This window comes from Gadus macrocephalus, chromosome 4 (genome assembly GCF_031168955.1).
Source record: "Gadus macrocephalus chromosome 4, ASM3116895v1".
Classification (NCBI taxonomy): domain Eukaryota; kingdom Metazoa; phylum Chordata; class Actinopteri; order Gadiformes; family Gadidae; genus Gadus; species Gadus macrocephalus.
The window spans coordinates 18,093,174-18,119,851 of record NC_082385.1 but is presented as its reverse complement, the minus strand read 5'-3'; the positions used below and the strand labels follow the sequence as shown (position 1 = coordinate 18,119,851).

The 26,678-nt window shown below is 41.7% G+C and overlaps 1 protein-coding gene across 1 annotated transcript in view; it reads left to right on the top strand.

Moving 5' to 3' along the window:
• Positions 1-26,678, top strand: part of zmynd19 (zinc finger, MYND-type containing 19) — a 49,154-nt gene that overhangs the window by 811 nt on the left and 21,665 nt on the right. Inside the window, exons 2-3 of the mRNA XM_060048860.1 lie at positions 9,753-9,812; positions 24,156-24,262. Of these exons, the coding sequence (XP_059904843.1) occupies positions 9,753-9,812; positions 24,156-24,262 (167 nt within the window). The remainder of the gene's footprint in view (positions 1-9,752; positions 9,813-24,155; positions 24,263-26,678) is intronic.

Genomic DNA, 26,678 nt, shown 5'->3' with positions numbered 1-26,678 from the left:
CTTTGGTATAAAGCAATTCTTTTTATTGAAGTTGCATAATCTTGACATGCACTTCGGCGTTGGATTTGTATGCACATTATCTTGTCGCTATCAACATGGGTTAAATTCATCCATCGAGCAACAATGACTCCTGTTGGGGATTGACGTTCACTATTTGGGATGTCTGAGCCCGGTTTATTGTACATGTCTAATTTCATTGCTAATATCTCTGATCCTTTCCTCGATTTAACTTTATGCAGACTATAACCATTATTGACTTGCAACCTACAGCAATTCTGCTGTAATCTAGAAAGTAAACTGATAATTGCTCTGACAGACGGACTGATCTGATCTGTTATAATTTTTTTTCTATGATAATGATGAGACATAACCATAACACAGTGGCGGCATATCAACAGCACAATAGTGCTGAGTATTAATTGTCATTGTTGGGCCAAACTGTTACAAAGCGTGAATTGGCAAATATATATAACGTAATCACGCATTACCATGCGTTTCGTAGCCGGGATCGCGTGGACATTGAAACTGTTTAAAGGTCCCATGACATGCCACCGGGGCGGTTTCCCAAAGTGAAGGCTGCAGCCTTGCTAGAACACTGGTCGCGTCCTATGAAGATGAGACTAGAGTGCTGGCTCGATTGCTGCCTAGCGTTTGTAAAGTTCGAACTTTGGACCGACTTGTTAGTGTGGAAGCGCTTCCGCTTGTAAACGCATGTGAGCTTATGAATAAACCAATCAAGCTGATATTATTTGAATTTTGTCAGTTGTGAATACGGTCATGTCTCCTTCGCATGGAGCCTCTTTGAAGAAGTCGAAGTTTGATCGAATTGTCTTTATAAAAAAAAATATATATCATTTTTTATAAAACTAAGTGAAATTGTCTGAGAACTTAATTTATGCATCACGTTTACAGTATGGTTGATTGCTATTATGCAGGGGAAAAAAAGACATTGTTGGTAAACATGTGTTTATTTGGATATATTATTTAACTGATCTGATTCATTCATGTATACCTATTACCTACCAGTGCTATGAACACATAAGGCCAAGGCCTATGAGTTTTTCAATTGGTGTTATTCAGGCCTATCTCCTAAAATTTCTAAAACTTGCGTGGATTTATTTTTATGTTGCGATAAGGACCTGAGAGATATCAATGATGTCACGTGGTGCGTGCGCTGAAACAAACTGGATATACCCGGCTGGCTTAGGCCCAGTTCAGACCAAAGATTTGCGTCGCAACTCCTTGCGACTCCTTTTGACGAGACGGGCTGCGACGTTCTAAAACTGGGCAGTTCACACTGCTGCAACGGGCGGAGACGTCAGGTGGTTTGTACCCACTTCGCGAGTTCGCTTCTGTTAGTTCAAAGTAATTTAAAAGAATGGGGAAATGCACATTTTCGGACCTCTGGCTGGAGGAATCGATCTTTAAAGAATGATCTCAAAAAGAACATTTGTTTGACCGGTTATATGCTATAGACCCTATAGTATCTGTGGTATAAAGGCTGGGACAAATTTCGAATTATAAATGTAACGTTAGCTCTCTAGCTCAGCTGACTAAAATACCTCCCAAGTCGTAGCTAAGGTCCGTCCTATTTATGTGAAAAACTTTATATTTGGATTGTAAAACGCATGAAAATATAAATGAATGATCTTAATTCCTTTTCTTTGGCAAGTGACCGGTATAATGCCGCGTTTCCACTGCAGGGTGCGGAACGGATCGGATCGCAAAGGTGCGGTAGGGAGGGGGCGGTATAGCCCAGCTCAGTTCCGAGGTTGCGTTTCCACTGCCGACAGTACCCTTTGTGGTAGGCCGGATGTCGATCGCCGCGGCAGCTACGTAAACATCGTAAACAACGTCTTCCTCGCCCAAGCAAGCGTTTTACGCAACATGTTAATTGTAAAGAATAATACCTCGAGGCTACTGTTTGTTTGTTTTTATCCCTGCGTCACCCGGAAGTGATGATTCTGTCGACCAATCAACGGAGGGGGTGTGTAGCTAGAATTTCCCGGGACCCTTTCAGGCGTCTCGTCTCGTTTTCGGTACCCCAACGGAGGAGTCCCGAGAACGAGGCCGGAACGGGTACGGCAAAGTCCGGGTCACGCCCACTTTTGGCGGTGGAAACGTGACCCGATCCGCACCTATCCGATCCGTTCCGCACCCTGCAGTGGAAACGCGCCATAAGCGGGATAATGCCCTTTGAGGTGTCAAAAACCTGTTTGATCGATCGTAATTAAAGGGGACTACTTTTTGAGGGAGATTAACTCAGAGCATACTAGGGCTGTCACTTTTTCCAAAAATGAAATTCGAACGAATTTCGAATGTCCATAATTAATTTGAATACATTCGAATACATTCGACCCCCCCCCCCCCCCCCCCATAGAACTATTAAAAAAAAGAAAAAAAAGAAACACGACAACAACTGTTGTCGTGTTTCTTTTTATTTCTTGTGGAAATCACGTATACCTACTGAATTCATAACAGCACAGGATAAAAACACATCTTTGATAACACATTTGTAAACACAACAAGAGGAAGCTCCGACACACAAGTGCGGCTGTCTTTTACGCATTAACAATAACTGCTCGGAGCGCGATATGCGGAGCGCATGTCGTCCATGGCACACACAGCCTATATAAACGAACAATCTGTGAGGCCGACCTCCAACACGGCATGCTGCTCTTTTGTACTTGTAAAGAAAATTACTAGTAGTCTCGCAGCTCTCCGTTACCGCTGCAGCTGCAGCCGCTACAGGCTGCCCATCGCGCCCAGCGCAGCAGCGGACTTTTCTCCCTGTCGTGTGCGATCAGTGTCGGTCTCCGTTTCAATGAGCTCGTGTGAAAGGCTTTCAGTCACGAGATGTTTCTGTGCAGGGGAAAGGTGGACTAACCGGGAGAAGCGGGGATCCAGGAGGGCCGCTTTATTGAGGAAAAGCCACTCGCCGCTCTCTTCTTTATAGCGCATTTTTACAGTTCGAATGGAGAATTACACTTCGAATTCGAACTTTTCACCCCACCTTCGAACGAATATTCGAACTTCGAATAAAAAGTGACAGCCCTAGAGCATACATTTAATAAGCATGCAATACGAATAAGAAAAAGCATGATCAGTGAAGTATTTGAATTGTTTTATTATGTTGGCAAGCAAGAAGTAGAATAAATGGGATAATCAGTCTTATTAAAACGGTTTGTGCAACCAACCGCACAACAAGACATGATTGCGGCTCTTGTCGCTCTCGTCTCTTTCTGCCTATGACAGGCTTGTAGAGCGGGGAGCGACGTAGACTGATAATCCCTCTATAGAAAGTACACTGGTGTGAATTTGCGCTACGGTATGGATTTTGACGTTACCGTGAGACCGGTGTGACCGGTACAGGGGTTGACATTAAGGTTTCAAAAGCACTGGCCCATCGGGCAAGTACAGGTCAGGTTCAACTTGCCCGAATGTGATGTTCACTTGCCCAAATTATAATCAGAATCTTGAACAGGCCTCTTTTTGCCAGGCACGCGGCCTGGTTTTGGGGGGGCTCAGAAAAATCATCCTAGCTCAGACTGAAGCTGAATGTTAGCTTCCACACATGTTGTGTTTAAAAAATAACAAACTTCCCTTTGTTTACTTATTTATCGAGCGATCACATCGTGTCATGAAGTGATTTCAGTCCACCGTTGCAACCTATTAAAGCTATCGCCAAGTTATATGTAGACCTGCATGATTTCATGCAAATATACTTAACTAAATGTCAGAGGTAGTAGCAAAGATACGTCTTTTTTAACTTTCACGTTTCTTGTAGCTCTAACTGAATAATCACAATCGCGTTTCTAGTAGTGTTGTCAGTCACGATTAGGGCTGCAACTAATGATTATTTCAATAATCGATTAATCTGTCTTATTTTTTCGATTAATCGATTAATCTGATAAAAATGAAACATTTGGAATTGCCGCATCTTTATTCAAAAACTGAACATTACTTCAAATTCACAGTGCAGACTGAAGTGTAAAAACACCACGTTATTGCTCCAACGTCCCAGAACTATTAAAAGTAATATTAAATAATAAAAAATTAAAAAAACATAACTGGGATAACACAAAAAAAAACATACAATGTATGATATACCTTAATATGTATATGAGGGATGTCCATGGTTAACCGGTCGAACCTATTGATACCATTTTCGAGACTCCTTGAAATAGAACTTGTAATATTGCTTTAATTGCTGATAAGATGATAGTTCAAGATAGGACATTGAACAGGTCATAATTGAACGCATTTGAACGCATCAATCATATTACTGAGCCGACCTGAACACATCACATTTGACATTGTTTGTGACCATTGGTTAGTTTTTAAGCTAACTAGCTCTATATCCTGCCGATTTTAACATGGATTTAAAAACTGCATTACTATTTTTAACTGACGTGACTTTCTACACCCTCCGGTTGCGTGATTACTACCGCTGCTTTGAATGACTGTTGATGCACGCGGTTCCGAGCCCGTCTGCACAACGTCTACAGCAGCAGCAGCTGACAGAGTTTTCGGTTGGACTAGACGGATACTGAGTTGAAGGAGTTTTTTTAACCCAAAGACAGTGAAGGTCCAACACTTTTATGTAGGCCTACAGTCCAGTTTTAAGATATGACCAAAATACAAGCTGTGGTCGCTCACACTAAAGCTCGCTGTGGGCGTGCATGAACCATGAACCAACCTGTCGGCGGCTGGTTGTAAACAGTGCTGCGCCTATGAGTAACTTATTAATCGTGCGACACAACGAATCGACGACCAAATTCGTTGCCAACGCATTTATTAATCGATTATCGATTCGTTGTTGCAGCCCTAGTCACGATACTGGATTTTCTAACTTTGACACTATGCTTGGAAAAATATCGATATTCTATACCATTTTCGATATCAGGGGAAAAGTTCAGGAAAGAACATACCCAAAGTAAATAGAGTATATCTCCACAACTGCAAGGGCGATAATGTCATCTTTATGCCAAAAGAAAGATTGTTGTGCAAGTGAAATATTCAATGGGGATGATACTTGGTTAAAGTGAATAAAGCCATGGAACACGGCATAAGTGGAAGATAACATTTCCACCTGAAATAATTATCAGTTGGTCGTTATCATTTGGGAGCGATGTCTTACTCTGAGACACAAATAAAGGTAGATATCTTACAATTTTGACACTTGACACCTCTATTTAAATTTCAGGGCAAATATATTCGAATGCACCAAGCCAAACACTCGCAAATAAACATATGGCCACTAGATTTCGATGAAGAATGTTTTCTGATTGAAGGCAATTTACCTATTTCCTAAGAAACCTTCTCTTATTCATTGATTGAAAATACCATGTTTAGTTGCAAAATTTGGCCCAGACACTGGGTTATCTGTTTATGGTGGTTTTATTCGACCAGAATCAACTTTGTGGACAAAAATCACAAAGGTAATACTTCATTTTTGTTTGTTAAAAGAAAAGGGGACGTTTCTTCTTAAGTTGTTATTTGCGAGTTTTAGTCACAGAATGATATGGTTTGGACTGTTGGAATAAGTGGAGGCTCAGCTTTCATGTAATATATAGTTTGTGAGGGTCCAATTTCGTGAAAAAGATCGCTATTGCTGTGCATGTGCACAGTTATGAAACCCAAAACCGTGTTCTTGCATATGACTTTCCTTGGTAATTTGCCTCAATCCTAAGTACTTCCAAACTGCACTCCTCCATCACTACTCCATTTTCCTTCTACCTAAACCGTTCGCGGAGGCGCTGCACTTGCGATGCTAGCTTTGTTGGCTAACCTTTAGCCAACACCTTCGAATCACGGCCAGAGAACGCACTGCGAGTGACAGAAGGCGGGGCTATATTCGTACTGAAGTGAAGCGCAGACATGCAAACGGCGCGCTTTTTGGCGCGAGTCGCTTTTTTATCATACATTTTGGGGACCTGTGGTTCGTGCAGATCCGAAGAGTTTTTCTTTTGGGGGGGGGGGGGGTCGATCGGTGCGTCGATCGGTGCTCGCGTACAGGTGCCAATATTCCGTAATCTGATTGACTGAGACCCCCCGTGCCTTCGAGGTAAAGAAAAGTGATTCCGGAAATGATTTTGTTAGGGGACCAATCACAGCCCTTGCCGTTGTGTCAAAATATTGGATGCGCATGCGCACGGTAGAACTTGGATCGGGCTCAGAAAATCAAGCCCGACCCCGAGCCCGTGCACGTTCTGTCCGAGCCCGGCCCGACCCGACACATTAACTGTAATTAGGAGCCCTAGCCCGATTTCAACCCGACAATTATTTTAACACATATGTAACTTTGTACACATTTGTTACTAGGCTTACTCAGCTAAATATATATGTAACGGATAATGTATAGAACGCCGGTCATTATCGGGAAAATAAGACCCGACAGGGCGAACAGTACACCGACGCGCAGCGGAGGCGTCTTGCTTCGCCCTGAAGGGGCTTATTTTCGAAAATGACCGGCGACGTTCTATGCATGATCCCGCTTATAACACGGCTACTTGCCGAAACTAAAAAAATAACTTCACATGGTGCGCCTTTTTACAATTTATTCGTTACCAGCATTCATTCATCATTTTTTCACAATGTCTTGTTTTTAAAAGATTTATGATGACTTTATGCTCTGTAAGGTGACCTTGGGTGCCTTGAAAGGCGCCTCTAAATTAAATTTATTATTATTATTATTCGTAGTGTATCAGCAGTGCAATAATAAATTGTCCGCAAAGACGGTGACGTCACTTAGCAACGGAAGACACTGGGGTTAACAAGTCACCGGACTAGCTTCCAAAGTGAACGGAGCGTTCCACGGCATTGAGAAGACCTGTGTAATAAAGGCCTATAATATTTCTGTTTATGGCATAGATTTCTCCTCAGATTAGGCCAATAAACCAATGATACAAATAAAAATAAAAACACTCGATCAAAGGCCCGGCCTGACCCGGCCCGAGGATAGTGGTGGGAAATATCGGAGAAGGTCGGATGCACTTATTGTACAGCAGGACGCAGGGTGCAAGTGCAGTTGGAAGTGGTCATCATGGCTAAAATTAGAAGGCACGATTAAGGTGAATACAGTGAAGCATAACTTTCCACTGTCTGACTTTTTAAAAAAAAAATAGAAAAAAGGATGTGCTAAATGCACACTCTGCATTAAAGAAATTAATTATGCCAGCAGGGGTGTACATGCCCTGTATGCACACTGTAAGGCAGACATTCATCGGAGGAAAGTGACAACAACAATAAGTACACAAAGTGTTGCACAGCTTCTCCGAAACCCTCTTCCAGAAACCCCCTAAGCAGCAGATTAGATCAGGGACAGTGCAAGGCCTACACTGCCAGTACCTGTACCTGTGATCACATATCCAATGCAGAGGTGTGTGTTTGTGAAAATAAATTAACTTAGTTTAAAAAGTCACTTTAACTGAGTAACTAATATATTTTTTATCTTTCTAGGCATATAGCATATAGCTATAGGCCTTCTCATGATAATAGGATATCATGCCGTCATATTTTTTCAGACTTCGGGTAGCTCTCTTTTTTTGTCATACATGTGTTTGCATCCCTGGAAGCGTGTCTGTTAACTTGCTTTCCGAGAGAAGAGAAGACGGCGCGCTGATCAATTGCAAATACTTATACTTTGTGTTATTTTGCGGCAAACAAGGTTGTTCTGCAGTTTCTAAAAACATTTGAATGAATAGCCTTTATATTAACATCCAACCAAAATCCACTTGCCCGTTCGGGCAACCAGAAATCAATCTCAACTTGCCCAAATATGACTTTTGGTTGGCCCGGGCAAGCGGGCAACCGTTAATGTCGAGGCCTGCCGGTAGACAGCCACATTTACATGGACACTTCTGATCCGATTAGTAGTGGAAGAACGGCTCAATCGGAATAAAAAATTATCATATATATACGGCTCAATCAGAATACAATTCTCTGATCTGAATAGAATTCCATGCGGAATAGAAGAAGTGGTGTAGTCCGCTATAGTCGACATGTATATTCCGATTGGTTTGGGATGGGTTCGGCTACTTTTTAACTTGGAGAGATGGTATCGGCAGCTGCTGTATTTTGCAATTGGTCAGTCGGTACTTTTATGCATACCGAACTTGACCACTGTCATTGAAAGTGGATTTTTTGCCTGATTCACGTCTTACTTCTCACTCCGTAAGTCTGGTAACTTATCAACCCCAGCGTGTCCGGTTTCTAAGCGAAGTCAACGTCTTTGGTGGACTATTTCTCTGCTGTTTGTATAGAACGTCGCTGGTCATTATCGAAAAAAAGACCCTTCAGGGCGAAGCAAGACACCTTCGCTTCGCATCGCGGTCCGGTTCGCCCTGTCTGGGCTTATTTAGGCCTACCCGATAATGACCGGCGTTCTGTACTATAACATTATCCCTTGCATATCATATAAGTCCAGACCAACACAACGGTTGTGTGCGAGAGATATACGAACGTAAGCTTACCACTTTTGTAAATGCCATAGGCCTATATACAGTACATTCTGATTGCATGATAGGAATAGATCTATTCCGATTAGAAATCGAATCGGATCAGAAGTGTCCATGTTAACGCGGCTAGTGTTGTGTGTACCACAGTACTACGCGGTACTATTTCATGCAAAACCTTAACACTGTGATAACAATATTAACAAGTTAATTATAACTTAACTTCAACACTGGACACAAAAACTCTCTCTCTGACACTCTCTGTCTATGTCTACTTTGTGACATATTGATTAAAAACTAGGGATCAAGTCCCGTTGGGACATCTTGATTAATCCAACTCCTATGGTCTCTCTCTTGAAGTCGTGCTGGTATTAAAAAATATGGTGAAGGTATTAAAAATGGTATTAAAAGGTAGTAAATTCAACTCAAGAATTTCTGTATAAACCCTGATAAAAAGCAATATGGCACAAAATATTTCTGCCATTTTTATTATCCCGTGCAGCGTGTGAACGCAGAGGATTGTGGGTATTTTATGCTCGTCGAGGATCCAGCGATGCATCCTTGAAAATCTCGGAATTCTCTAAAACAGGACACGAAAAGGGTGCGAATTTCCTAGTGTTCTCAACATTAGAACAGTGCTTTTCGGCGTTCTATGATTTAGCATCCTTAAAAAGGCAACCGTTGAGCATGCTTCCTTCACATTGGGAAACAGCCCAGGTGTGAGTGTGATGAGCTTTATGACATCACAAGTGGGCGTGCCAATCTAGATGTGTGACGGATAGTTTCTACGGTCCACTGGGTTGACTGGTAGACTGATCTATCACAGATCTATCACCTTTCACACACAGGTGGACATGCCCACTTGTGACGTCATAAGAGTCCGATTTTCAAACGGCTTGTAACGTTGCACTCACACTTGGTGGCATGTCAAGGGACCTTTTAAATATCACTAGTCTCTATAGTTCTAACAATAAATTGATTAATAGAAGTCCCCAGGTTTTCACAGGAACATTATCTTCCTCCCTCCCATTGGCTACCGGTTCCCGTAGGGTCGATGCACGTGTTTTCCCTGGAAGGAGTCGGTTAATGTCCAAACAATGTGTTGGGTGGTATGCAGCTCTGCCGCCACGAAGGGGGGCTTTTTTTTTTTCCTTCACTTGTGTGATGTCCATGTACTTGCATTTAAAAATAGTGTTATTGTATAACTGTTCCTCTTCTCTAGGTAAGAATGCTATTTTTATTTTTGTACAACAGGTTTTGTTATCATGACCCTGTTTTGTTGTTTTCCTTTTCCAGACAAAATACACACTAATTGATGAGCAGGACATACCTCTGGTGGAAAACTATGCCTTTGAGGTAAGCTGCAGAACTGAGTATACATGATCTGTATTCAACACTGGCTGTAGGCATTAAATGTAAACTAAACAAATGCAAGAACGGGACTGGAGCTGTGTAAATTGACACCTGATTCAACTCTGAGCAGGTGAACAATTCATTTTTAAGTCAAAGTTGAAATATTATAGCTCTAACATCATCCTAGCTCAGACTGAAGCTGATAGTTAGCTTCCACACATGCACGTTTTTAAAATAATAACAAACTTCTTCGTTTTCTTATTTACCTAACGGTCACATCGTACCATGAAGTGGTTTCAGTCCAACGTTTTAACCATTTAACGCTGTCGCCCTGTTATATGTAGACCTGCATGCTTTTATCGGTATTTTATGCAAATGCACATAAATGTCCAAGGTGGAAGCAAAGTTATGTCTTTTTTAACTTTGAAGTTTCTTGTAGGTCTAACTGACTAACCACAATCGCGTTCACAGTAGTGTTGTCACGATACTGATTTTTTTTACTTTGATACTATACCTGGGGGAAAAAACGATATTCTATACCATTTTCGATACCAGGGGAAAATATTTTTTTTCAGAAAATAGTGTACCCAAAGTAAATGGAGTATCTCGACAACTGCAAGGGCTATAATATGTAATCTTGGTGCCAATAGAAAGATTGTTGTGCAAGTGAAATATTCAATGTGGATTCTACTTGATTAGCGTGAATAAAGCTGGAACACGGCATAAGTGGAAGATTACATTTCCACCTGAAATAATTATCAGTTGGTAATTATCAGTTGGTATAACTGTCATACTATGATACACAAACGGGTAGATATCTTACAATTTTGACACTTGACAGCACCTCTATTTAAAGTTCAAGGCAAAAGAATGACACCATGCCAAACACTCGCAAGTACACATGGCCACTAGATTGCGTTGAACATGTGTTCTGATTGAAGGCAATTTACCCGTTTCCTCAGAAACCTTCTCTTAGACATTGATTATAAACACCCTGTTTAGTTGAAAAATTTGGGCCAGACACTGGATTATCTGTTTATGGTGGTTTTATGCCATCATTTTCAACTTTGTTGACAAAAATCACAAAGGTAAAACTTTATTCACAGAATGATATGGTTTGACTGTCGGAATCAGTGGAGGCTCAGCTTTTATATAATCTATAGTTTGTGCAGGTCCAATTTCGTGAAAAAGGTCGCTATTGCTGTGCTTGTGCACAGTTATGTGTTTGACTTTACATGAGTCTTGTGACCTGCCTTGGTAATTTACCTCAATCCAAAGCAGGGCTCTAAAGTGCGACCAATTTGGTCGCACATGCGACCTAATTTCTCAATGGTGCGACTAAAAAAAATCAGAGGTCGCACCGGTGCAGCCAGCTGTTCAAAAAGAAAAAACCTCCAAGATAACCACCATTGCATGTCTTCGTGATATTATATATACAAATATTATATTATATACTATTATATTATATATAGAGCTCCGGGAGTCGCAAACGGTAACATTCACTTTATCCTCCATGCTGCAGTTCACCCCGGACTGAACTGCACTGAGTTTGACGGTTGAACGCTGATTGGCTGTTACGTTACACATGTGACTCAGTGGCCACGCTGTTGAACGCGGATTGGCTGAAATTTGCGTCAAAGTTCAAATATTTCAACTCGAGCGAATTTGTTGCACCACAAATCCTCGTGAACGCGCTCGCCTGTGCACGCTGCACGGCGAAAGTGTTGCGCGATAAATCAAAACTTGTCGCCGGTTTTCTCTCGCAAAAATTTTGCCCGATACGCGTCTATACGTTCACTTTGTATGGGATCCTGTCGCCCCGTCGGGTTTGGTGTGAACACACAGTTTAGACAGAGGGAGTGGATGTGGAGGAGTGTGACCAGACATCCCCGTTTTGGGTGACCTGTCCCCGGTCATAAAGTGTGTGTGTGTGTGTGTGTGTGTGTGTGTGTGTGTGTGTGTGTGTGTGTGTGTGTGTGTGTGTGTGTGTGTGTGTGTGTGTGTGTGTGTGTGTGTGTGTGTGTGTGTGTGTGTGTGTGTGTGTGTGTGTGTGTGTGTGTGTGTGTTAAAGTAAGTTGTTTATCTGAACTGAAGACCTAACGTAACGTTATAAAAGTCAGTGGACGTTAACATTATGAAAATGTTTTCATATCTGTCATTAGTGACGCTGTAACGTTAGCATGAGATTACCAGATGATGACATTGTATGTGGCTCTGTTTTGGAAGAGGGGGAGGTGGAAGACTGCTTTGGTAACATATGATTTTCCTGTAGGCATAGGAACATGAGACTGTTAAAAATAATAAATAATAAATCAATGGTTGATAGTTGTGTAACTTCTGTATTTTGTGTCGGGCTGTGTGGGTAACTAATGACTGTAGTAGTTATAAATGCAGACCATCTGATTAGCTGATGCCCTGAGTCATGTAGCCTATAATATTAATATACTCATATGTTTTGACTTGGTCATTATTATTAATTACATCTTGATGATATTTACGATATTTATTTATGATAATATTTAATGATTTTTCACAGTGTGTTTCACGGCATGTGACTGCAATTGAGGATAGTCCATAAGACATAGAGCCATGAGATGTTCAGTTTGAAGTTTCAGTTTAAAACACTTGCACTTTTAATTTAGATTTTCTTTTTATTTCATTTATCTTGAGATGTTTTTAGTTAGATTTCAGCTCAGTGAAGCACTTTAAGCACCAACATTTTTCAGTGAAATTACCTTTCTTGTGCAAACATTCAAATAAAGAACTTTATGTTGACCAGATTCTTAGTTCATTTACAAGTCAATAATGCCCATATGGGCAGCTATTTAAAAAACATGAACCTGTGAAACTGCAGTGTTGAATGCGATAGGTCGAAAATTTGGGTGCACCTAACATTTGCGCTGGTGCACCTAAAAAATAAAGTTAGGCGCACCAGTGCAACCAGTGAAAAAAGTTAGTTTAGAGCCCTGCAAAGTACTTCTCAACCGCACTCCTCCGTCACTACTCCGTTTTCCTTCTCTACCTAAACCGGTTGCGCAGGCACTGCACTTTAGATGCTAGCTCTGTTGGCTAACCCTTAGCTAGCAATCTCACACAGAGCATTGAGACTAGTGCCGAAACTGCCAAAGACCGCACTGTGAGTGAGTGACGGGAGGCGGGGCTATGTTGGCCCTGAAGCAATGCGTGCCCTTAACCCGCTGTCCGAGAGAAGAAAAGACAGCGCATTGATCAATTGCAAATATATCTATTTTGTGTGATTTGGCGGAAAAAAATAGGTTGTTCTGCAGTTTTTAAAAACACTTGAATAAATAAACTTTACATTAACCAACCAAGATGTGTGCTGGATAGATCAGTCTATCAGCCTACCCAGTGGACTGTAGCAAACGTTGCTCATCTATCAGTCACACATCTAGGTGGACACGCCCACCTGCAATGTCATAAGGGGCAGATTTCCAAAATGACTTGAAACGGCTAATCACACCACACCTGGTGGCATGTCATTGGACCTTTAAGCAGAAAGATCTTGGGTATTCAACCGATATGGACTAGTGCTGCCACTAACGACTAATCTTTCGACAAATTTTAGATTAGTTGACTAATCTAAACAACCAATTAAAAAAAAAGTCACGTTTATTTTCATTGTTTCCATTTTATTTTGAACTCGACTGAAGGGCCAAAACATAAAATGTCACCCGAGCCATGAACATTACAAATAACTTAAATGTTACCAAATCAAAAATAACATGTAAACAATATAAATAACTTTTATATAACCAAATATAAAATTAAGCGCTGAAAGCAGGCAGGCACGCAGCTAGCTGATCTCGTTTACACTTGCGTGCATGGCGGGGTTTAAAACATTGCTGCCAAAGCCCTATTTAGTAATCAAATGCAGGTGCGCAAGGCACACACAGACTGAAGGAGAAATTGTTTTCAACTGCTCGGTACCATACTGTATCAATTCCCAAGTTTCGAAAAGAAAATATTAGAAGCGAATAAGCGACTCCCGTTTTTTGAACAAATAGTTTTGGATGCATGCTTTGATTTTGTTTGTTAATTATAATGAAATCGCATACGCTCGCAACGCAAGCACCCGCTACAACCTGCCGATCTTCAATCCAAACAACGTGATGCCGCAGCGCGTTGACAATTCCGTCCCGAGGTGTCCATAGGCTTTATGGTTTATATGTATCAAAGCCGTGCCGCACTCTTTTACCAATTGGCCTGAAATTCTCGACTTCATTCGGAGGACTCACCTGCCTCAGCCATTTTTCATATCAAAGCAGTTAGGTGGGGGGAGGGGGAAGAAAGAGGATAGCAGATTCACCAGCAGGGCGCGCACAGCGCACAGATTTGTGTGGAGGTGAATTATAGTGAGCTGTTCGAGACGAGATAACAAAAATAAATAGGCGGTCAATAGTAAAATGACTCGTCTACTGAAAAATTGCCGTCTACTAATCGGGGGAGCACTAATATTGACGCGCCGCAGCGATCTGAAGTGGGGAAGTAAAGATGCGGGCACTAGTAGGTGTTCCGCAAGACTGGCAATGTGTATCTGCCCAGGTGGCGGTTGGGCCACAGCAACAGTGGCACTCTGGTGTGGTCGTAACGCCAGGACTCCAGACTTAACTTCTTTCAGCAGAAGCACTGTGGCCCCTAAGGGGCGCAACCAGAGATGTTAGGGGCACACAACGTTAATCAACAAATATTCACAATTCTTCTAATTTCACTGTATTACTAATACTTATTTGATACAATAGATGCAGAAAGTACAATGTGATGTTTCAAATTCAGTGTCAAGTTTTGTGCACTTTTGAAGATGCAACATGGAGGGTACACCGACAGCACCATCGCTGTCATGTCTATATATATATATATATATATATATATATATATATATATATATATATATATATATATATATATATATATATATATATATATATATATATATATATATATATTAACGGCGCTAATACAAACCAATTTTAACGGCGTTAATTTTTTTTTACCGCGCGATAAACGCTATTTATTTAAAAAAACTTTTTTTTTCTTTGCCTCAAAACAAAGAAGTAGCCTGACTGCTATGTTCAAGGCAGTGTTTGTATGTTCATCGTTTAATTACACTATAGGCATTTTTTTTGTATTGTCCTGATTTGATCAGTATATGCCAATGTTATCAATAAAAAAAAACATTTGCACAAGGCAAGCCGATGCACTTCTCCATGTTGATAAGAGGATTAAAATTAGAAATGAATGGGACAAAGAAATCAAGGGATATTTAGAATATAAATAAAATTGCGATTAATCGTGAGTTAACCATGGCATTAATCGCGATTAAATAATTTAATCGTGATTAAAATATTTGATTGCATTAATGTCAGTTGACTCGTGATTAGTCGCCCATTTTTTTATATTCTTAATATCCCTTGATTTCGTGCTGCTAGCCTTTTAGTGAGATCAGATTGTTGAGAAGGCTAGTAATAAAATATATTTGGTAAGATTGATATAAGAAGAGAGACCCGCAGTGAATTCAACCCGGTCCACTTGACATCGGGTAGGTGCATGACGGTGGTAGGCCTACCGTAAATCTTCAATAGCCCAGGCTTTTATTTCTTTCAATCACAGAACTTTCGAACAAAACTCTTGCTCAGCAAAGATGGAAAATATAAAATTTATTATTTAAACCAGTATGAATATTCGTACTGTACGTAGGCCTATACACATTACCAGGCTACACACACGCGCACACGCACACACCTTTCTACATTATAGGAGATGGCCCCAGTCTTTAGTCAAGTTCTGTGTCTTGCAGTTTAGAGTAGGTTTGACTGTGCGTTCACACCAAACGGTAATCGGGAGAATTCCAAGTGGGCCATTAACGTTTCGGGGCCGATTACTGCGGGATACCAATATTGCGTTTATAAAAGTTCCTTCCAGCGCTGTGCGCACGCAACCTCTCACTCACTCAACGACGCAACACTCACAAACTGTCAACATCGCAACGAATTCAATTTTGTCAAAGAGGGGAGTAACTGAGCGGCCCCTCCCGAAGTGGCACAGCCCAAGTGGGCCTTGAACTGCGATTGGTCAGAAAGACGTAACAGCTAATGACAACATTGAACTCTCGTGCAGGCTCGAACAGAGTGACACACAAAGACACACACCCATGACATGCTATTTTATGTATTCTTTAATATAGGTATTAGTGGGCAACTAACACAGTATTCAAAGACGTTCCCGAAATTCAGCCGTGGTGCAGAGTTACAGCCACTCCGAGCCAGTCGCACATTGAGCTTCCCCCAAATGCGCTGTTTTGGTGTCTGTAGCTATAATGCAAATGAGGAGGAGCGAGGCGGGTCAAGGAGGAGGGTGGGGGTGTGGCCCTGAGCAGCTTGCAGCCACGGTACCATGCGCTCTGTTTACAGTGGATGTATCGCAATGGCGAGGCGCACAGCCTTTAGCCGTGTTCTGTAAATATTCTAGAACACACGGGAGTCCTGGAGCTCTATATCTAAATATTATCATATAGCCTACATAGATATCTATATCATATAATATATATTATCACGGGCCATAGCTGTGTGAGCCGATATTATGAATCTCAAACGACCGCGTTGGGTTCTCCGACGTTCCTGGTTCTTCAACGTCCTCATCAATGTGAAGTAGACTGAACCACGACAAGGAGGAGAAAGGGATCGTTGCCGGGCAGCGCTTGGGCACCTCCCCGTCCGGCGGTGGTCCCTCCAGCGGGTCTCAAGCGGGAGACATTCGCCGCCAACAATCCCTTTCTCCTCCATGTCGTGGTTCATGTTCTTGAGGGAGTCAAAGCCAAAGTTACTTCCCCCCAATTCATTCTCAACCTTGGCTGAGATAACCCCCAATACGAGTCTCGTTGTAGAAATACCAGAGACGAGAGTCCGACGTGTTATGCGCCATAACGCCAAAAGCAGAACGGTTATCCAAATAACAAGGAAGTGTACAACACTTGCGTTACAGTCCTGGAGCTCTATATCTAAATAATATCATATAATACATAGAAATTAGGGCTGTAACGATGCACAAATTCACGATTCGGTTTGTATCACGATTTTTGACCCACGGTTCGATACATCCCACGATTCTTTTAAATTTAAAAAGCATTTTATTTAAACAACACTTAAATACCAATTATCTTAATGTAACATTTAATAACAAATAATTTGGAACACTGAACAGATTTGATCCGAAAGAATACTATTAAAGTATAGCTAAATTAATAAAGAAATAACCAAAGATTGCAGTTGGAGGATGCTTTTTGCTGGTAGGCATAATAGGGCCCCTTTGACTGTTTGGTTGGTTTATTCAAATATCCTTATTAGCGCTTCTTATTAGGCTATGTAGCTTAAATAATGACATAATCAGGCCGTATAGAATGCAACATGTTTAATAGCCTAACTTTCAATAGATGAGGAAAAACATGAACGTCGCAATAACGAGGCATAGTGTTACGAGTAGCATATGTGTGTGCGGGAGAATGGCAGTGTGCGTATGCGTGTGTGAGTGACGTCAGCGAGTGAGTGGACGAGCGAGGAGAGCGAGCGGTAGCGCGTGTTTCTAGTGAAGAAGCGAACGAGTCCGGTAGAATAAAGTACCCATCCTGTCAATAATCGGTGGCCGCTTCATTCCGACCTATAAGCAGACGAACTGCCAGTCAAATCACACAATACAATAGAGACAGGATCACACAGGCATTTTTTTTCGCGCTTAGCCCACTCTGGATAAATGTCGTTCATATCGCATATGAGGACTTCGACGGCTGTGGAGAAATGCAATCCTCCGTAGCCACGGAGAGCTTGGATCACAGAGAGGGCATCTCGTCACATATTTACGGCATCGATAGGAGGGGGCGCTGTCAGCAGACTATTATTTAGACAAATTATTAGCAAATTTCAATCGGACAATTTGACCGAAGAGTTAGAAAGGGCATATCGCGCTTCTGCCTTCTCACACCGCGAGACAGGTTCGTGGCTTTGAGTATCGCGATTTTCGGTTTGATACGCGTATCGTTACAGCCCTAATAGAAATCTATATCATTTAATACATATTATCACGGCCAAAAGCTGTGCGCCTCCAGACGATATTATGAATCACAAACGACTTTGTCGGGTTCTGCGACGTCTCTGGTTCTTCCACTTTCACATCAACCTGAAGTCGACTGAACCGGGCGCTGCCTGCTGCCGGCTGCCCGCTGCCGGGCGATGGTGCCTCGCGGCAACCGGCGGCATGTCGCAGTTCATGTACTTCAGCGAGTCAAAGCCAAAGTTCCTTTCCCCCAATTCCTTCTCAACCATGGCTCAGATAACCCCCACAACAGTCTCGTTGTGGAAATACAAGACGCGTCAAAGAACCGACAAGAAACACTTCCGTTACAGTGCGTGTATTCACACACACACACACACGCGCACACGTGGCGCTCACACGGTCGAGTCTCATTGGCGGGCCAACGTCTCTGGGCGGGCCAGGCAGAGTAAGGGGAGGAGCTGAGATTATTGGTGACGTCATGAATACAGACATTCCAAATCAGCGCACTTGAGCCTCCGTTTTTTCAAAGGCGAGCAGAACAGCTAGTGCTCGTTTTACACCAAACGCAAGTTTTAGCCATTGGGGGACCATAGGCAGGCTAGGAGAACTCATATTTATGTTAGAAAACCTCATAAAGTGAGATTTTCATGTCATGGGACCTTTAAGAAGTTTTTTACCCGCTCCGTATCCTTGCTTGCCCCAACAAGTTTGTGCGGCGTGCTTGTTGTTTTGTTTCCGGTGTAGATCCGGTATGGTGTTGTAGTTTTTCTATCATGACTAGGACTAATTGCACGATAAAAATCGTCGTTAAAATTGGTTTGCATTAAACCGACAGCACTTATATCTACCGTATTGGTCCGAATATAAGACCCCCCCGAAATAGGTCCGGAAAAGTCTTATATTCTTCTTGTATTCGGGGTCTTGTATTCAGAGTTCAGCTTCTCCTCTTCGCCTCTCCCTTTAAATGTCAATACTAGGGATGGGCACGAGTAGTAAATTCCAAACTCGAGTGATCGAAGGAATTCCTCGAAGATCAATCGAGTACTCGTTTAATAGAATCTATTTTTAGAATGCAACGCATCTGCAGCAGGAATAGGCCTAATGATGAACAGCAATATTACAAACCAAACATGTAATGCTTATTCTCCATCAAAACAGTCAGTTATCAGAGTATTCATTATTGATTTTTGCAAACGTTCAAAATACATTTTCCTTACAAAAATAAATATGCGTCTCACAATTTAAATCACGTCGAACCAAGGCCTGTAACGGTTTAAAAAAAAAAAAACGAAACAAGTAGCCTAACCATTGCAAATAATTTAAAGCTGCAAATAAAACGGCAGCAAATGGACTATGGAAATACTCAGCGTTGTGATCTTCACTACACGGCCGGGATTACATCTGCCTCTTGCGGCGGTGAAATAGCCGACACACTTGGTGCGGGGTCTGCGGGTCTGCTTTCCCGAACTCACCGTTGTTTCAGGAGCATATGTTGCCGAATAGTACTTGTAGTACTCTGGTAGCTTGATTTCGCTTGGCATTTTTTACATTTCACCTTATGATCTCCTATTTAAAGTATTTCAATTCTTCGCTTTGCTTTAACCGCCATCTCTTAACTTTTTTAATTGTGGCGTGCCTGCACACGGCACAGCACGCGCCACACAGAAATTTGATGCATTTCATTTTCTTTGTGCCCACGGCATGCGTTAGTGGCGCCGCACAGAAAATTGATACATTTGCTTCAGAAAACTTTGTTTGTGTGTATATGCAATCTCGAGTTTGCCTGTCCACCAACCGAGTTCATTTGTAACGAGGAGTACTCGAGTAATCGATTCCCATCACTAGTCAATACTAAGGCTGGGGGTAAACGATTATTTATTAAACGATTAATCGGGCGATTATTTTATCGATTATTCGACTAATCTAATGACTAATTGGACGATTATCTATTTTTCTGTTGCTCGATTAATAAAAACCATAATGTATCTCAAATAAATACCAAAAAATTCTTAATAATATACTTTATTTAATACGGAACCCGTAAAGGGACATGAAAAAAAATGTGTGCGTATACTCTCTTGCGCTCCGCCTCCAACTACGAGATGGTTAGTTACATCTTTCCTGCTGTCGGCTCCCAGACCGAGGAGCAACGGTGATACGTTCCCTCCAGGGCCGATGCTCTCTCGGGGGCATGACCCTTCACTTTGACCGACAGTGAGTCTGCTTATAGGTCGGAATATGATGGAATGAAGCGGCCACTGATTCTTGACAGGCTGGGTACTTTATTCTTACACACAACCGGACTCGTTCATGACTTCATTAGACTGACACGCAAGCTATCGCTCGCTCTCCTCGCTCGTCCACCTACTCGCTGAGGACACACACACACACACACACACACTGCCAGTGATATGCGCACGATATTTCCCCGTGCTCATGAGATACTTTCTCGTGCGCACGAGATACTTTCCTTTTATTGTGACTTTCGTCCATTTCTCTGTTGAAAATCGTCGACGGAGAAATTTGACGTCGACGAATTTTTGACGTTACAGCTCTAGTCAATACACATCCGTGGCGCCAAAAATTGGTTCCGGGAAGTAGTCCTGTTTAAAGATGGAAAGACAGGCTGACCATTTAGAGACAAGTGGCTCAAAAGTGGGTCAGGTCAATCATCAACAGCGGAGGAGCTATGATGCCAATTTTTAAATAATGGTCGTCAATAAGGCAGAGTCAAGTAACAACTGCCAAGCTGCCAAGAAGTTCGGGGTCACGGAGTGTAACGTAAGAAGTTGGCGAGCACAAAAAAGTCTTGAATATGCCAAGTCAGCGCAAATCTGGTCTGCAAATCTTTTTTTCTAAATGTTTGTGTTGAAAACGGGGGGTCGTCTTATAATCAGGGTCGTCTTATATTCGGACCAATTGTGTGTGTGTGTGTGTGTGTTTGTGTGTAAAGTCCCTATTAACAAAGTGCTTGGTAATCTTTCGGTCATTCCACAGTTAAAAACAATTTAACAAATATATGTAAACATTAGAAAAAAAGGGTTAGAAAAAAGGGTTTGTTAAAAACTAGGGATGCACCGAATATCCTTTCGGCCGAAGGAGTAAAACGGCCGAACATAATACACAGAGAAAAAAATAAATAAATAAATTTACTAGGGCTGTGCAATTAATCGAATTTCGATCGCGATATCAATTTTGGGGTCAAACGATCTCCAAACTCGTATAATCGAGTTGAAACGATTAATTTGACATTTTCCATTTTAAAGTAGGCCTAGAGAGTTTATGAAAGTTTATGAAAGAGACGCGCATGCGAAAGCATTCAACGCGGCGAGAGGGAGTACAATCTAACAGGCGTGCTGCATCAGGAAGTATGCCGTTGGCAGGAGGCGGGACATGCCAGTGAACCGCCAATCAGCAGCATCGACTGTTGACACATGTTGGAGTAGACCTACCGCGTGGAATCTAAAGTTTCAGTAACGTTACAGTTTGATGAACGATAACAAGCTCCTATAGCAGACTTTAACTAAGAGTTCTTTAAGGCAGAACTGCCAAGTACATCTTGTATATGTATTTCTGTTTAACAACAATATGATTTTTATTAGCCATGTGTTTGTTATGGCTTTGTGACTTTTAACTTTGCTATGGAGAAATGCTGGGACCGTTGTTCTCTAGACATTAAATAGGTTAAGTTAATTTTGGATACTTATACGTGTTTCTGTGATATTTGATTGTCTTAATATATTGTATTCATGAAATGTTTTATAAAAATCAAATGTTAGATTCAGAATGTTGTGGCAGACAGTACACTTACACACGAAAAAGGTTTTATTTTGGATACTTATAATATACGTGTTTCTATGTCATAATTGATTGTATCAATAAATGCATGTTTTCAAACTCAAAAATAATCGTTTGAATAATCGTGATATCAATATTGACCAAAATAATCGTGATTATGATTTTTCCCATAATCGAGCAGCCCTAAAATTTACTCATTTATTTAAAGGTACATTGTTCTTAAATTCTTGCTATAATGTCTGCCGGAATGTTAGAAAACGTTCAGTATTAAATAAATATTTTGTATCAAAATTTACAGAAAAGCAAGACAAAAAAAATGTCATTGTTTGATTTATGCAATGGTGAAAAATTAAAGGAAAATGAATGAAAAACAGTAAAAGCCACATTTGGTATTCGTTTTCGGCCTTCGGCCAACTGTTTCAGTATATTCGGTTTCGGTTTCGGCCAAGAATTTTCATTTTGGTGCATCCCTATTAAAAACAGATAAACAGTTCTAATCTATCCCAACAGTTTCCACATGTGCGTGCATGCGTTCAACGAGCACGGAAGCAACAGTTTCACTTGAGTTCTCCCGCTTGTCTTCGCGCTTGATAGAACGCTGCGCTTCCTCTCTGCCCGCTTGCCCCTCTATGGCACCTGAAGCAGACGCCTAAAGAGGACTCTTTTGATGTGTTATCGTGGTGGGGAGAGCACGGTTGTTCATTTCCCAATATTGCTCAGATTGCCAGATTTATCCTCGCTATCCCTGCCCAGTGCTCCAGCGCAGCAAGCGAGCGAGACTTCTCCGGTGCTGGAAATGATATTGAGGAGCAGAGGAGTCAACGAAAACCATCATCAGTGGATGATGTGCTATTTTTGCAAAGCAATCTAAAGCAACACGTCAAACCTCAGATAGTGTAACTCACCGGGGTTCTATCTAATGTTTTCCTTCGGGTGTGGATCGGGTGTCGGAATAAATTTATAGCGGGTCGGGTGCGGAACGTAATTCACTCTACTGTCGGAACACGGGTCAGATACGATTTTAGTATTGCGAGTACTGCTTTGCAAAATAAGACCTGTGCAGGACTCTGGCACTAGGGCTGGCCCGAATTATTCGAATACTCGTTTATTCGTTTATTTTTTCACGTACGTTACCAGAGCGAGGGAGGCAAACTATAAGCGACACCAAGCAGAGAAGTGAGAGAGGTGGAGGAAGAATAGATATCTTGTTTCCCTTTACTTTATAACACAACATTAGCGGGATCTCGGGAGGAAAAGTAATGCTTAGCGAAATGCTAACTTTAGCTTAGCTGTTAGTTTACGTTCGCTGTACAGCGCCGCGCCCATCAACTGTGACTGGCTTGCTGCAGAGCGTGAGCGTCTTGGGAATACCCGGTCAATATAATGGATATAATATGGACACATAAGACAATCAATATTCTGTATTTGTTAAGGATTTATTGTACAAATTCCCTGAAAAGATGCACGTTCCAGGATGAATTTGAAAAGCCCCCGTAAGGGCTGAGATGGCAGAGAGGACAGCTGATTATTAATGTTTTTGATTCATTATTCTGTAGGCCATATAACCGTGCAGGCCTTGTCAAAGTTGGCAAAATGCATAGAAGACACACAGCATTGTAGGCTAGACGATGTCATCCATGCTACAATGACTTCCATTAGCAGTATCTCGGCTTTAGTTTTAAATGTTTCCATCCCTCGGATGTAGACATCAAAATAAATTGCTGCTCAGACAGAGATTTACACCCCGTAGCGTTAAACTCGGTTTCCGGACAGCCCCTCTGTCTCTGATGCAATTATCAAAATCAACGGACTTCTAGAAAGCGCTCCCCATGTACATCAAACGCACTGTCGCAAAATATAGGTCTTATTTCAGTAACGATGATAAAATGACATTACTAGGTTGATGATCATATAAGACATAACGTTTACGGGGAACGCAAGCAACTCTTTCCAGCTCCTGCAACAGTCATGCTGTCGAGGGCAGGTGTTTGCAGCACACAAAGATGCAGATGCCAGCTCAAGCCACAAAGTGCCTGCAAAAAAGCAGGTTACCTTGGAAGCAGCTATCATTCCTTATGACAAGATAGGGCCCTGGCAGTTCATCACAAATGTGGATATATAACATCATAAAAATATGATCCCTATTTATACTGTAAAAAAATAGGGGTTCATTAAGATGCTGCAACCAAATATTAATATATTATACCAAAACAGCGTCAATAGGCAAAGTCACCGTAGTTTGAGAGGGCTTGACTTTGAGTGTACAGGAATTGGTCGGCCAGCAGCATCATTGCCGTGAGGAAAAAGGGACCCCACCCATTAAATCTGTGTGAAGGAAGGTGATGGACTTATATTATGTGAGGTTGCAATGGCTTTCAAGGAATGTCATTTTCTGAAGCTTGGTCCTGAATAATATCCCTTAATAACACCCTTAGAAGTCAATTACGTATTCTAATGGCATGATTTTCATCCACTGACTCCTAGGCACGCATGGAGGTAGATGCAGACGGCAATGGAGCCAAGATCTTTGCCTATGCTTTCGACATCGGTAAAGGGCGCTGGGCAGGAAGACCCCTGCACGAGCTGCTCTGGTGAGTGAGGCTTCCGATTGGTTGTCCATCTGCTCTGTTGAGTGAGCATTCCTATTAGTTGTCCAAGTGCTCTGATGAAGGAGAAGCCCTCCTATTGGTTGTCTAAGGGCTCTGATGTATCCGAAGGCCTATTGGTTGTCCAAGTGCTCTGATTAAGTGGTAGCCCCATGGAAGTACTTCTCCTGTAATATTGATCTCACTTAAGTATCCTAGAGTAGGGCTCTCAATTTTGAGTAATGAACTTTGAATGGATATCGAATATCAAGCAAAATTACCGATACCGGTGCCTACTCTGTACTTTTTAAACGGTTCCGGTGCTTAAACAGTTCTCAAACCGGTACTTAAAAAAACGAAACTGCACACAATTGCATACATGCACGACTTGTTATGAGTTTCACATTTAGCAGAAAGTCAGCAGACGCTGAGTTGAATGGCTACGGTATTTGCTAGCCTACTTGATATGCAAGATTTATGGTTGGCATTAAATTACTCAACTTACCAGAAGAGGAAAGGCTGCTGTGAGTGCTGTGACTGATATAATTTTTTTAAATAAAAATAATTACAACTAATTAGGGATGCACCGAATTTTCGGCCGAAAATGGCCCAAAAGCGCATTTTGCAGTTTTCGGCCGATATACTTTCATCTCCGAAACAACACGGCCGAAACAGAAATTTGTGATGTCGCAAACAAAAAGCGCGGCCAGCACTTGCTCGTCAGTGTGGATGTTTTTCAATGTTTCTGAGAAAGACCCACATATAGCGATTTGCAAAAATTGCAATGCCTTGATTTTAATGAAGTTAGTACAGTCATAGCCATAAATGCAATGGTACTAGGGTTGCCGCGGTGTGGACACTGAGTATAAATGGTATAAACTTTGAAACTAGGTCAACCGCCATCTTCTCCGTCAACTCTCCTCTCGCACTCGGTGACAGCGTCTGGCAGCGCGCCAATTCTCGGTGACAGCGTCTTATAACGTTCTATATATAATAGTATAATATAATATAATTTTATATATAATATCACGGCCAAAAGCTCTGTGCGCCTCCGGATGGCCGTAGCGCGGGGAGCTCTCGTAGAGATTGGGCTTCGCGGTGTTTGTTTACCGGCGTTGCTATGGTTACCGGTCTTGTGTGTTCCAACGCTTTATTAGGTCGCCTATCTATTAGGTTTGTATATATTTTTTTTTTATGAAAAAACTAGGGCTGTAACGATACACCAACTCACGATTCGGTTTGTATCCCGATTTTTGACCCACGGTTCGATATATCCCACCATTTTTATTATGTAAAAAATCGACAATTAAAACAATTATCTTAATGTAACATTTAATAACAAATTTGGAACACTGAACAGATTTGAACAGAAAGAATACTATTAAAGTATAGCTAAATTAATAAATAAATAACCAAAGATTGTAGTTGGAGGATGCTTGCAGGTATGCAAAAAACCTCAACTAGTTTGGTGGTTTAGTCAAATATCCTATTGGCGCTTCTTATTAGGCTATAGGGATGGGAATTGAGAACCGGTTCTTGTTCAGAACCGGTGCCGAGTCAACCGATTCCTTGGAATCATTAGCAAGCCTGCTTAACGATTCCGCTTATCGGTTCCGGTCGCGGCAAATGCATCATGACGCATCACTAAACAATAATAAAACCGAAATAATTGTTTTTGGCAAATCCGAACTGCTGGATGGCATCGACAGTGTTCTTGGTCCCCTTGCCTCCTACAGCTGCCCTTCTGTCAGAAACCTCAGTTATTTTCGACTGGTTTTAAATTTAACAAGCAAATAAGCTCAGTCGTGAAGACAAGCTTCTTCCAGCTGCGACTCCTAGCTAAAGTAAAGCCGTATCTCCCACCAAAGGACTTTGAAAGAGTCATTCACCTGTTCATAATGTCCCGTCTAGACTACTGTAATTCTCTTTACTTTGGTGTGGACCAATGTCTGCTCCGTCGCCTGCAACTGGTCCAAAATGCTGCTGCACGTCTCCTTACTGGGAAAAGGCGATATGACCACATTACCCCTGTCCTGGCCTCTCTTCACTGGCTTCCTGTGGTTTTTAGAATTAAATTCAAAGTCCTGTTGTTTACTTTTAAATCTCTACATGGGCTGGCACCTAAATATATGTCAGAGCTGGTCTGCATCCATGCTCCATCTAGAGAAATTCGGTCAGCTCAGCAGATGCTGCTGGATGTACCCAGGTGCAGACAAAAAACAAAAGGCGACAGAGCCTTCGCTGTGGCCGCTCCTAATCTTTGGAACAGTCTCCCCCTGAGTCTGAGATCTGCCCAGTCTATAGATCAGTTCAAAACGCAACTAAAGACTCACTTTTTTACATTGGCTTTTAATACAGATTAAGATTTTATTTTATCTTATTCATTGTTGTTGCTAATATGCAATATTAAGCCTTCTTGTTC